The 14,105-nt window shown below is 41.7% G+C and overlaps 1 protein-coding gene across 1 annotated transcript; it reads left to right on the forward strand.

Annotated features, from left to right (window-relative positions):
- Positions 1-605: 605 nt before the first annotated feature.
- On the forward strand, positions 606-3,426 carry LOC124665885 (aspartic proteinase Asp1-like). Its single transcript, XM_047203244.1, has 8 exons — positions 606-772; positions 1,158-1,275; positions 1,382-1,614; positions 1,707-1,943; positions 2,454-2,592; positions 2,674-2,856; positions 2,948-3,017; positions 3,106-3,426. The coding sequence occupies exons 1-8, from the start codon at positions 621-623 to the stop codon at positions 3,216-3,218; spliced, it is 1,245 nt and encodes a 414-aa protein (XP_047059200.1). The 5' UTR covers positions 606-620; the 3' UTR covers positions 3,219-3,426.
- The last annotated feature ends 10,679 nt before the right edge of the window (positions 3,427-14,105 follow it).

Here is a 14,105-nt window from a genome sequence, read left to right on the forward strand (position 1 = left end):
CGAGACTGGAGATGCTCTTATCAACGGAAAAATATCATTTTTGGCAATATTTCCTACACAAGAGTGGTCTAGGCTCAGACATGATGCGCCACCACACAGTCCAAGAGTAGGTGCCTAAAAATTTGACTAAGATATTCTCCCCGCTCATAATTACTTTGTGATCTGGTTCTGGGTCTAAGAAAATTCAAACTTTGTAAATTTTGATTGCGAATTTAAGGTAAATATCAATATCTACAATGTAAAATCTGTTGTATTAAAATCATCATAAAGTATATATTATATTGTACTATATAATATTGAATATGTATTGATACTTTTCTAATATATGTTTCTTACTTATAGACTAAATAAAGAACGCAAAGTAAAAAAAAAAATTGAGAGAGAGTATTGCATCTCTTGTAAAAACGAAAAAAATTCAAAACAAAATGAGAGAAAAACGAGAAACCGGGCAGAAGGATCCAACAAGCGCGTTCCCCGTTCCTGCGCTATAAATACCTCCTCGAGTCCTCGGCGCGTCCGCGTTTCCTCTTTCCAACCAAAACAAACTAGCGTGACAGCTGTTCACACTGGTCCACCAACCATCCAGCGATCCGTGCGCCGCCACCTTCCTCCCGCGCGCCATGGCGCCCGCCAGGTGGGCCGCGGCCACCTGCCTCGTGCTCCTCCTCCTGCTCCCGCTCGCGCCCGGTCCAGCGCGCGCCGCGACGCCGGCGAAGCCCCCGTCGTCGTCCTCCGCCGTGTTCCAGCTCCAGGGCGATGTCTATCCCACCGGGTACGCGCTCTCCTCCGGCCCCCCTCCCACTCGTCAGATTGGTTTGCTTCTTAGGATTTCCTCGGGTTCTTTGCGCGTAGTTCGGAAAATCGGATTATCTTTTTCATCAGTAAAAAAGTACTCCAAAGCTTTGGTTGGTTGGTTTCTTGCGACTGCCAGTCGTCCATTGTCGTCTCCGTGCCTCCGCGGGCGTTGCTCTTAGCCTGACCAAAGGCGCCGTCACAAAGTCCCAAAATACTTTTGACTTCACGCGCGCGCTCCACAAAATGCTTTCCAGTTTTCAGTTTTGCGTCCTCTGCTTCTTTTTATTCTTCAGTTCTTCCACGGGTTTGTTTGTTCAATGCCGATTCTGTGTCCGACAATTCTGTTTGCTGTCTCTGTGCAGCCATTACTATGTCACCATGAACATTGGGGACCCGGCGAAGCCATACTTCCTGGACGTCGACACCGGCAGCGACCTCACCTGGCTGCAGTGCGACGCTCCCTGCCAAAGCTGCAACAAGGTACACTCACTAATTCTAGTCCTTGATTCGGTACGAAATGCAGGCCTGGATTTTTCTCTTTTCCCCATGCTTTCGTGCTTGATGTTCTTCCTGATGGTGTCTGCAGGTGCCACACCAACTGTACAAGCCAACGAAGAACAAGCTTGTTCCCTGTGCAGCGTCGGCCTGCACTACACTGCACGGCGCAGAGAGCCCTGCCAAGAAATGCGCTGTACCGCAGCAATGCGATTACCAGATCAAGTACACGGACAGTGCAACTTCGCTTGGCGTGCTCGTCGCCGACAACTTCACGCTGTCCCTGAGGAACTCATCCAGCATCCGTGCAAGCCTCGCCTTTGGGTAATTCATATAATGCCAATTTGTGATGCATTGGCTTAGTGGTGGTGATTGGATTCAGTTCTTGATGTTTAATTGCTTCTTTTTTTGCGCAGCTGTGGGTATGACCAGCAAGTGGGGAAGAATGGCGCGGCGCAGGCAGCGACAGACGGATTGCTTGGGCTTGGGAAGGGATCAGTTAGCCTGCTCTCGCAGCTGAAGCAGCAAGGGATCGCAAAGAATGTCATTGGCCATTGCCTCAGCACGAACGGAGGAGGGTTCCTCTTCTTCGGGGACGATGTCGTACCCACTTCGCGTGCAACTTGGGCGCCCATGGTTCGCAGCACATCTGGGTAAGAATTACATTATTCTTAAAAAAAATGAATAAGAGAACTTCTGTAGATTTGTTGGCAAATGCAAATCTTGTATTTTCCCCGAGTATAAGAGTTGGGCTACTGTGGTGTTTAGTTGAGTTCTTGATCACCAGGGCCATGAGAGAACATTAATGAATCACCGTGGTTCTACAAACAACATGTCGAGATAGAATATGCTTTTGTTCTTTTCAGTTACATGAAGGTAAACATTTTTGCCTCAATTTTTTTGCTACTCTGTTGAAAGTTCCAAGACTATGATCAAGCAGTGAATTATATACTTAATTCCAATCAATTGAGGTACTTAGGACAAAGGATAAATATTTTTTGTTTGTTAAAACATGTTAACTCAGACTCTGCTTACCACATAAATTGAGTGCCCATTATTTAGGATTTACATACTTGGATTCCATATATTATGTAAATAATATAGAGGTTCCAGTAAGATTTTTCTTTTTTGCTTTCACACATAATAAGACATTTTTATTTCAGGAATTACTACTCACCGGGTTCAGGAACACTGTACTTTGATCGACGTTCGCTAGGCGTTAAGCCAATGGAGGTGGTATTTGACAGCGGCAGCACCTATACCTACTTTACTGCCCAGCCATACCAAGCGACTGTTTCTGCGGTAGATTTCAACTGCAATTCATTCTAAATTCCATGAATTTGAAGAAAGAAGCAGTAAATTAATCAGATGCTTGTCTTGCAGCTAAAAGCTGGTCTCAGCAAGTCACTTAAACAAGTGTCAGACCCCAGTCTGCCGCTTTGCTGGAAAGGGCAGAATGTGTTCAAATCTGTGTCTGATGTCGAGAAGGATTTCAAATCACTGTTCTTGAGCTTTGCGAAGAATTCTGTCATGGAGATCCCTCCTAAGAACTACCTCATTGTCACCGTAAACATTTGATAACCCAACTCACAGTAATTTTTTAATAAACATTTTACTGAAGAAGTGAAGGCTAAAATATCCTCACTCTTTTGTGCAGAAAAATGGGAATGTGTGCTTGGGCATCCTTGATGGTTCAGCGGCTAAACTGAATTTCAATGTGATGGGAGGTACAACATTCTTACATATAGTATGGTTTCTCTAATTAGGATACGTGCATCTTCTTGTAATAATCGCAATTCTTCTTCTGTTCTGTAGACATCACAATGCAGGATCAGATAATAATTTATGACAATGAGAGAGGGCAGCTTGGCTGGATCCGTGGATCATGCAATAGAAGCACTAAGTCTACTATGTATTCCTTTCCTTGACCATTTTTCAGATTGAATCATTAAACAAGCACTGAAGAATGCCAGCTCTTTCCATCTGAATAAAGTATGTAGTGTATGAACATGGGCCTTGGGGAAATAAGGCAGAAAAGAGAGAAGGATTAGTATCCAGTTTAGGTGGATAGGAAATTACTAATGTGTATGCTCCTCCTGTTCATAATGAAATGGAGTCTATATTTTACATGTCTTACTTGAAGCTCTAAAAAAATTAACTGCAAATATGTGATTCTTCTATGTTTTAAACGATTGCAAAAGTGAATGCTGCCCTGGAATATGCAGGTAATGGACAAGTTAAATAAAATTCTTATTGTGGACTGATGTGCTATAGTAATGTTATATGTACACACCAGACTGCAACTAACTGGGTATGGGATGTTCAGATCAAACCTGAGCATTTACACATGCTGACCTTAAGGTTCTGGATGATAATTTCTTTTCAAAAGATACAAAGGACCTTTGCATTTAATTTTAGTGAAAATATAGAGTTAGGGGTACAGCTCTCCTTGGAGGTACTCTCTCTGTCCCGCGATATAATATGTTATTACAACCTATACTGTAATAATATCTTATATTACTGGACGAGGTAGTACATTACAGCACAAAAACATGAAACTAGTGAACATCCAAGTTTGCTGGGAGAACGACCCTGAGGCCAGGTGCACTGGTTCTGACCCACATTGCTGCCTCGCCTTAAATTCTCACATCAAAGGTGAGTTGCGTTATCATCACACAACCCCTTACAAGATTCTACTGATTAAAAAGGTGCAAAATAACAAGATACTTGATGAAATTTGCAGTGATTACTCTCTACTGTGGTTTAGCTATTGCTTGATATCTAAACATTGACACAGAACAGAAATGCTGCATCTCAACTACAATGTGACACTATGTACCAGCTGATGACATGTACTTAACATTGTATACATTTTGTTGTACCCGAGTGTAACATAATTACCTAATGAGTTTCTGTAGGACATAACTAGCTGTAGCTAGCTTAGACTATTCTCGTTTTAATAGCAAGATGCTCCCTCCTTATGTTTTTGTTTTACAATATTTGCTTCTTGGAGGTGCATCTTGGAACGATCTTTTATCAGTTCATCACTACATATTTATTTTGCAACGTAATACTATATATCCCTTCAATGTGATTATAACTGATAAAATAAAAAATGACTGAAACAGAGAGAATCTTTCTAAATATAACGAATTATTCAAGGTGATTACAATACTATTTATTGCACAACAAATAAAGTCTACTATAACAATCTAAATGAATGCCAGCTATTGCCATCCAAATAAAGTCTGTACTGCTTTAACATGCCTGGGCAAATGAGGGGTGAATGCAGATATGGATGAGCATGTAGCAGAGACAAATAGTAAGTTCACTAAAATGTTTGATTCTCCTGTTGATAGCAAGATGGATTCCTTACTCTAGCATGACGTTTAGTTGAAGCTCTAGTTTTTGTATATGCAATATATTCGATGTTTGCATGCTTCCGATTTTTTTGAACAATTGTATGTTTTACATTGGGTTGGAACCAAATCCTCCACTGGACCAGGCAGGTAACATTGTGAGTACGCCTTCTGTGACTATATATTTCCTGATGAGCTGCCATTCACGCAGTATGACTGTAATATGAACTGTGAGTAGTAAACTGAACTTGCATTCTTTTCAACATGAGTGTTCCATCTCTAGTCTGAAACTTGCAAAAAGAAATCCTGATTGCTGACTTATGATGCACAATAGTAATGTTTTATGAGCACATGGCAGTCCGCAACTGATTAGGTATAGATTTTTCAGATCAAACCTAAATAAATAATACTTTGGCATGCTGAGCTTCAACTTTGACCTTTGATGCCTCACTTTATATTCAAATCATAGCACGCGTTGTGTTATAGTCACATGCAAAAAATTGCACCGATGAATCAAAAAATCTATGATAAAAAGTCATACTGCCTTTTTTTTGTTGATTTATAGTTTAAACATTGAGAGAGCATAGCAAGGATGATGTGAGATTATGATTTACAACAGTTTACTAATCTATCTCATGATACTTAATAAGTTCAAAAACCTTTTAGTCATCTTACTTCAATTTCCACACCACACGTATAGGGAAACCAAACTTCTGTATTGAACTGAACACTGGAATAATCGTTCTGTTGTGTTGTGTACTGTAAATAGCCTTGCCAGTTGTGATAGTACATTAGTAGCAATAGTTTCAGTTGTCAGTTCATGTATCATATTGTCCTTTTCATGGTATGGTGCATGCTTCCTTATCTTTCTAGTTTCCAAATAATTGTTGCTTGATGGAGTGGAGATCAAAACCGTCTTCCTTAATTTCCTTATCTATTTCCGCGCTTTCCACAATGAGCGATCAGACATATTTTGCAATGTAATATTGTTTATCCATTTCTTGTGATCATAATCGAGGAAAGTGTGCTTCAAAAATGACTGATACAGAAATGAGAACATTCTAGCAATGTTTATTTTCTCTTCTGTGGTTATCTTACTAGAAATAAACCATTGTTTTAATATATAGTTCATGCACGCTTTAATATATATATGTTCACATAATTAATGATTTTTTGCAGTAAATATATGTGCCTATATGTATATCTTGGAAGTTACATTTCATATATGTGTGGCATATACATCTAAGTAGATCAAAATAAGTTTAGTTTTTTCTTATCTCTGATGTAAAAAAATTGAGCTGAAAAATGTGATACCTTGTTAGCAGCGGTGGCGCTAAGATTAGCAGTGAGTAATGCAAAATCCCAAACTGGGTTAATAATGAGGCCAGTGAGGTCAATTTCTACTACTTGTAGAGTCAAAATTGGTGTATCGCTTGCATCATGGTACTAACCAAATTTATGTGATGTCACTTGACAACATAAACGATATGTTGCTCTGCCACTGGTCGTTAGTTTACTGGACATGTAACATTTGTCATGTCATCATTTATTTGAAATGTATCTTCTACAGAGTATCTTGTGGGAAATGTTTAAGTCATTTAGAACTCGCCAAGTCGTTTCATGATGCATGCTTCCTTATCTTTCTAATTTCCAAATAATTGTTGCTTGATGGAGCGGAGATTGAAACCACCCTCCTTAGTTTCCTTATATATTTGTGCTGTATCCATAATACTATTGGTACATATTTTGCAATGTAACTGCTTATCCTATTGTGTGAGCACAATTGAGGAAATGTGCTTCAGAATTGACGGAGACATAATTGTGAACATTCTGGGAAATATGATTCTGTTTTGCGGTTATCTTACTAGAAATAAACCACTATTTTCATCTATACTTCATGAACACTTCAGTGTATAAGTTTAAACAACTATGGAATTTCTGTACAATTTAAGAACTTTGTGCCGTAAATATATGCCTACATGCACAACCTGGAAGTTACATTGCATATGTGTGTATCATGTACAGCTAAGTAGATCAGATTAAGTTTTTTTTTCTAATTTCTGAAGTAAAAAGAATAGCTGAAAAACATGTGATGCCTCATTAGTTTACCAGATGTGTATCGTTTGGCATGCCATCATTTATCTGAAATTTGTCTTCAATACAGTATCTTGTGGGAAATGCTTAAGTCATTTAGCCTATAATTACTTTGAGATTAATAGAAAGCTAAGTATACCTATTACTGATCTTGTGAGTTCCGAGTGTCATGCACAGAATCACTATTTACAGGTAACTCATTTGTGTAAATTCTAAAAAATGAATTGATGGTATAATTATATCACAACCCTTGTGCTCCAGAGAACCATCATATTCACTTGAGTGACACAATTATGTAAATGAAAACTCAGCCTTAATTTCACTGGGCCTCATTTGGAACACATGAAATTCACATTAGTTTGAAAGAAGTTTGTTCTATTCCTCCTGGAATTTGAGAAAAGTCCCTTGCTCCAACAAGGAATTTTTCGGACTCACTCCAAACAAGGGTTTAGTAGTCAGGAAACACGAAGGTCATTTGTTCATTATGATTTTAGAAAAGATAATTATGCATATGTACCTGTGGCCCACCTAAATTTCTAAGCCCGAATACCCATCACTTGGAAGAAAATCAACACTGAAACCACAGAAAAAAGCTCTAAAAAAACTAAGCTACACAAAGCAGTGGAGGGAACTAAGCTCCAAAGCCAACGGATATAGATATACCACACCACTTTGATCACTAATCTTCTATAGAGTGTCATGCACAACATCACTATTTATTGGTCACTTATTCGTGTGAATTCATAAAAATAGAGGGCTAGTATAAGTATATCACCACCGGTTGCGCTCCGGCTAGCCAACCATTGTATTCACTTGAGTGATATGATTATGTAAACGAAAATAATGTTTTTTTTCTATGAATCTTCTCGTTGGCCTTAATATCACTGAGCCTTGTACATGAAATTCACATTAATTTGACACAATTTTGTTCTATTCCTGCCGGAATTTGGGAAAATTCCCTTGCTCCAAACAAGGATTTAGTAGTCAGGAAACAAGAATGCTAGTTTTTCATTATGAAAGGCAGGGAAAAATATTTTAGAAAAGATAATTATGCATATGTACCTGTGGCCAACCTAAATTGCTAAGCCCGAGTACCCATCGCTTGAGAAAAAAATCAACACTCGACCCACAAAAAGAGCTTAAGAAAAAATGAACTAAGGCACACAAAGCAGTGGAGTGAACTAGGCTCCGAAGCCAACGGCTATAAATACCACACCACTTTGTTCGCACCATCCAAAGAAACAGAGAGTTTCAGCAGAGAAGCAGAACTCTAGAGCTCAAGCCAGCGTTTTGCCCTCTTCCCCCACCATGGCTGCCATGTGGTCTCCGATCATCGGTCTCCTGTTGCTCCTGCTTCCATTAGCGCCCTCCTCCGCCTCCTACATCAAGTACCCGCTCGAAGGCAATGTCTACCCTACTGGGTATGTTTCTCCGATCCTTTCATGGCAACTGGCAAAGCTTTGATCATCCTTATCAGATTTGAGGTTTTCTGCATACATTTTAACACGTTTTTTTCTGTACCCCTGCAGCCACTTCGTTGTTACGATGAACATTGGTGAACCCCTGCAGCCCTACTCCCTGGACATCGACACTGGCAGCAACGTCACCTGGCTGGAGTGCCAGCACCCACGCCACGGCTGCCACGGAAGCCCGGTAAATCACACTCATAACCTCTTACTTACGATTGTAACATATGTGTTTGACGCCAAATGTTCAGTCCAAGTAAATTGGCAAAGAATGTACAACAATCTTGGCATGATATTTTTCTTGATTTGGTGCTGATTTTCCAGGGGGTAAAACGCTTTTACAAGCCAGGACCTGCCAACCTGAGGGTGGACTGTAAAGACCCGTTCTGTGCTTCACTGCACGCAGACCTGCCTGGTAGGAGACCTCGATGCCCAAGGAAACATCCACATGAGTGCCACTACAAAATTGAGTACGTCGACATGACGACACAAGGTGTCCTCGTCAACGACACGATCTCTCTCGGTGAGGGAAGAAATGAGCTCATTGTGTTCGGGTATGACACTAACTGAAAATGTTGCTGCGTGTTGAGTGCCTACTGGATTTGGATGTTGATGATTTTCACCTTTCGTTTTGCGAAGCTGTGGATATGACCAGAGACTCAAGAACCCATCACCAACGCCGGCGCCAGCAGCACACGGCCTCCTTGGTCTTGGGATGGGAAAGGTAGGTTTCGTGGCGCAACTCAAGGCGCACGGGGTGATCACCAAGGATGTCATTGGGCATTGCCTCAGCAGCAGCAGCAGCAGGAAAGGAGGGGGCTACCTCTTCATTGGGGACTATGATAAGTTGCCCTCCACCGGCATGACCTGGGCACCACTGAAAAAATACGGGTAAGCACTACCGCCCATCAAAAAAATTGCTCCTTTTGTGACCCCGATCCCGAGTTGATGGGGATTTGGGTGTAAATTTCAGTTTTTGGTTATTGGCGAAAAAACAATTCAGTGTTTGGTTTCCGCACATCTGTTAACCTTGCATGCATAACACTGATATCCACATTTAGAGAAGGTTATCTTTGATAGTACTTGTTTTCTTTTCACTTGGTTCCAAACATTATACTTACAAGGTTGTTTTTTTTTTCAGTCTTCACTACTCACCAGGCCAAGCAACGCTGCATTTGGATGGACATCAGATATACGCAAACGGAATGAACGTGGTCTTTGACAGTGGTGCTACCTACACCTACGTGCCTACCCAGATATACAAACCCCTTGTCGCGAAAGTAAAATTCTAACAACTTGCATTACTACTATGTTGCCCATGCATTTTGATCAGAGATTCTCATTGGACATGCAAGTCATGGCATTTGGATCCTTGCAACTGAAAGCTATTCTTGGAAACACACTCTACCCGGTGCGTCATCCTGCCCTGCCTAACTGCTGGATGCGGAGAGGGACAGTCGAACCTTTCGACGATGTCAGCAGGCCGTCTGGGATACTGACGTTGCGATTTGACAACAACATTGTCATGACTCTTCTTCCCAAAAACTATCTCATCCGCGTGGTAAACCTTTGACGACTCAATTAACTGTAAACAGTGCTGTGCAGCAAATCATAGAAACTAACACGTGTTTGAATATTTGTGACAGGAAAATAACATTGCGTGCTTGGGCATCCTCGATGGATCTGACGTTGGTCAAAACCAGAGGATCATAATTGGAGGTGTGAATTAACCTGACGAACATATTGATTTCAGTTTCTGAAACTAGTAGTACACCAGGCATGTTTCATTGTAATAATGGTTTCCGTTGTTGTGATCTTGTGTTTTGCAGATGCTACGATGCGGGATATGCTTGTGGTATATGACAACGAGCAAGGGAGGATTGGATGGGCTAGCGGAGATTGCACATACTCTGCTACCACTTCGCGTCTCTGAGCGAAGAAGTTTGCAGTGCTATAGACTGCGCTACAAGATAACCCCGTAGATCGGAAGTGGGAGTAGAGAAGGAATCATAGCTGAACATGAACGAAGGGATGTTCTGAAATCCTTGTATATGATCCTCTTTCCCATGATAATAAAATAAAATGGAGTCGTTTGGTACCATTCCTGCATATGCCTTTGTTTATCCGGAAAATGTAAAGCTGGCATGCACGTAGTTTTCATTAGGAGGTAAAAACATAAAAGGAAAAAAGAAACTACATCATTCATGAGTTTATGCTTGAAGAATTTACTGCAAGTGGAATCAAGCAGTGGACATATGATCCAACGCGTTTTACATTACACGCTTTTGTACCACACACAAGGCACAATTCTCATGTGAATGTAGTATAGTACTCCAGTATATGATTATTCGAGAAATATATTCTTACTGCAAGGAAGATGTAAATCAGACGGGGTACAACGGAAACGTGTTGCTTGGCGTACTGAGTGGACCGAAGTTTGGTCTCTGCGTATCGAATCTAATTGGGGGTCTGAAGATTTCAGGCAACCCTTTGTCCAGTTTCAGTTTTTTTTTTAAGGCAGTTTCAGATTTTTTGGGAGTCTGACACAATGCACAACTGTACGATAATTAGTTTTTTTCGCGACCCGCTACAGGGAAAGAGATCTGACCGGCGGCCCATCTGCTCCTGACTACGTCGGCCAAGTCGCCGGTCCCTGCCTCCTCCATCGGCTGCTCCGGCGATGGTCTCAGGGGGTGGGGACTAGGATTGACTACTCTGGCCTATAGTTAGGCTTGGCCTAGTGGTTCCTTGAGGCACCGCTTCTATGGAGGAGACCGCGCCGTGTTAGAATAATTTGCCTATGCTTTTCCTCCATCTCGACATTGCTCCAACCAGTGGCATCGGGGAGCAGGTGGCCTGGTCATCTCTGGAGCCGGTGAGATTTGTGTCCGGTTGTTGGTGTTCGACACTTGTAGTTGGGCACGTGGATGATGGCAGGCAGCGATGTATCTCTGTTTGACTATGTCGGGTGAAGATCACGGCGTTGGGTTTTGGTGACCACGGGGAAGATCCTTGGCTGACGTGCCACAAAATCTCGGGTCCGTCACTAGCGACAACCCGGTTTATCGGTTCGAAAAGCATCTTTGAATGCGATGGTGCTCTCCCAAATCTAGGTATGGAGGATATTCACCTCTTTTTTGGGCGCTACCATGGTGACGGACGAGGACGATGTACGACGTTTCGACGAAGCACATGTTTCTCTAAGGATGGAATTGTAACTTTACTTCTTAGGGGCTTCCTTGTGCACAGGTGCTTGACACGTATATTTCTCTATGTGTCTCGTCTGGTGATCATATGTGTAATATCCGCAAAAGATTGTCTGATGAAATATTCCCTATATGGTTATTTCAAAAAACTGTACGATAATTGAACATAAGCAGTTATTTGGTCCAACGAATTTAGCCCAAGTACACAAGGAAGGCCACAAGCAGATCTCTTGCCAACCCATTTAACGCATGTACACAGGGAAGAACGTAAGCAGAATTTTGGTCCAACCCTCTTACCCCGAGTACACAAGGAAGAACAAAAGCAGTTTTTGGCCCACCCCTTGGTGCATTACTAGTGTACCACCGAATTTTCTGCACACCATAGCAAGGAACTGTCTCCACAAACGGGAATGTGAGGTTCTGCAGGAGAAATTTACTACTCACTCTGATTTATAATAAGCGTTTATAAAAGATCTAGTACAACTTTATACTAAATTAATGTCACTTATTAAGCATTGGAGGGAGAATAATATTATTAGCAACTGTTCTGACCCAGGTACCTACAATTTGTCATCAGAAAGGCAGTGTTTTCTCTAGCTCGAATATGCTAGTACCAATGAACAAAGGGCAAATTACCTCCAACCTGCATTTGATTAGTGTACGACATCACTCCCATAAGTTGCATAGTACACGCCTCAAATATAGAAGGTTGCATGACTAGACTCGGCGTCATTGCTAAAATGATCCCCATCACAAGTATACAAACAAGACACACCGGCCACCGCCTAAGGCCTCGTTTGGTTATACAGTATTTGAGTGTGTTATGGGGTGTTTCGTGGAGAGTTTTTGGTGAAAATATACCCTGAAATACTCTCCACATTAATACTGCTGCTGAGATGCCGCAACGCTGTGAGGGCACAGAGTGCTGCTGTTTATGGCCCTTCGCATCACAGCGAGGACGTACGTGGCAGTGCCGCACGCCACATCTTCCACTCGGCAGCCCGGCCACTGCAGTTAATTGCTCCACCGCGGGCGTGGATACAGGCGGTGGCCTCCGCGTAAAGTCGTGTGAACACGGTGCCAGGGACGGGGAGCTCTGCGCTAGCACCGTGTCTCGCGCCGCACTGTCGAGTGGAAAAAACGCTAGGTACTCCTCGCGTTTCGATATTCTCATTATCCGACGAGTATTGAGTCCAAAACCCAGTCTTACTTGATTCGATACTCTTCAACCAAACGGCTCGTACGGTGGATTGGAGGGTACCTGATTTAATTACGCTTGGAATATACACTGAAAACATGTCAAAACTCCTCGGTCAAACAAGGCCGAAGGAGGCTGTCCCCTGTAGATGGTGGCGGCGGGGTTACAGCTCTATCCTGTACAAGGCACACCTGGTTCTAGGCCAATGAACAAGGTATGAACATTAGTCATGTTGGTCATCCAATTGTTAATACCCCCTCTAAATCCTTGTATCTAAAAAATGTTCTTCATGTTTCACACATCACAATTTTTTTGTCTCAGTTCATCGCTTTACTAGAGATAATCAAGTATTTATTGAATTTCACCCGTGATATTTTTTATGTCAAGGATCAGGCAACGAAGAAAATTCTTCTTAAAGGACGATGTCTGCATGGCCTCTACCCGTTGATATCTTCATCATTCATAAGAATGAACATGCCTTTAGCATCACCAAGCCTTCAGCTGTCAGATGGCATAGTCGTTTAGGATATCCCTCTTTTCGCATTGTACAACAAGTTCTTAGCAATTATGAACTCCCTTATTCGAATAAATCTAGCATTGAGTCGGTTTATGACTCTTGCCAAAGAGCCAAAAGCCACCAACTCCCTTATATGAGGTCTACTAGTGCATCTACCTATCCCTTGCAACTTGTGTTCTCCGATGTATGGGGACCAGCACCTATGTATGTAGGGAAATATTAGTACTATGTAAGCTTCATCGATGATTTTAGTAAATTTTCATGGATTTATCTCCTCAAGAAAAAATCTGATGTCTTTCAAGCGTTTCATAATTTCCAGCAACTTGTTGAACGCTAATTTGATAGAAAAAATTTAACCATCCAATCTGATTGGGTTGGTGAATATGAGAAACTGAATTCCTTTTTTCGAAAGATAGCCATTGAGCATAATGTGTCATGCCCCCATGCACACCAGCAAAATGGCTCTGCTGAAAGAAAGCATCGCCACATTGTTGAAGTAGGTCTTGCCCTTCTTGCAAATGCATCAATGCCACTTAAATTTTGGGATGAAGCCTTCTTGACTGCCACACATCTCATTAACATGTTGCCTAGCAAAGTCATTAATCATGAAACACCCATGGAATGTCTACTCCACAAAACACCAGACTATGCATCTCTTCACATTTTTGGTTGTGCATGCTGGCCAAATCTCCGCCCCTTCAATCAAAGAAAATTTGCTTTCCGATCCAAACAATGCGTCTTTATTGGCTATAGTCACATGTAAAGGTTTTAGTGATAAATGGATCAATTGGGCTAGAATCATTTTGACCACTGGTACATCTTCTATTCTTTTGAATGGTATACCTGGGAAACAATTTGAGTGCAAAAGGGGAGTCAGGCAGGGGGGACCCCATTTCTCCTCTGTTTTATCTCTTTGGTTCCGATTTGCTGCAGTCTGTGCTGAATGACTTGGTACAACAAGGGTTATTGCCACTT

This window comes from Lolium rigidum, chromosome 6 (genome assembly GCF_022539505.1).
Source record: "Lolium rigidum isolate FL_2022 chromosome 6, APGP_CSIRO_Lrig_0.1, whole genome shotgun sequence".
Classification (NCBI taxonomy): Eukaryota; Viridiplantae; Streptophyta; class Magnoliopsida; order Poales; family Poaceae; genus Lolium; species Lolium rigidum.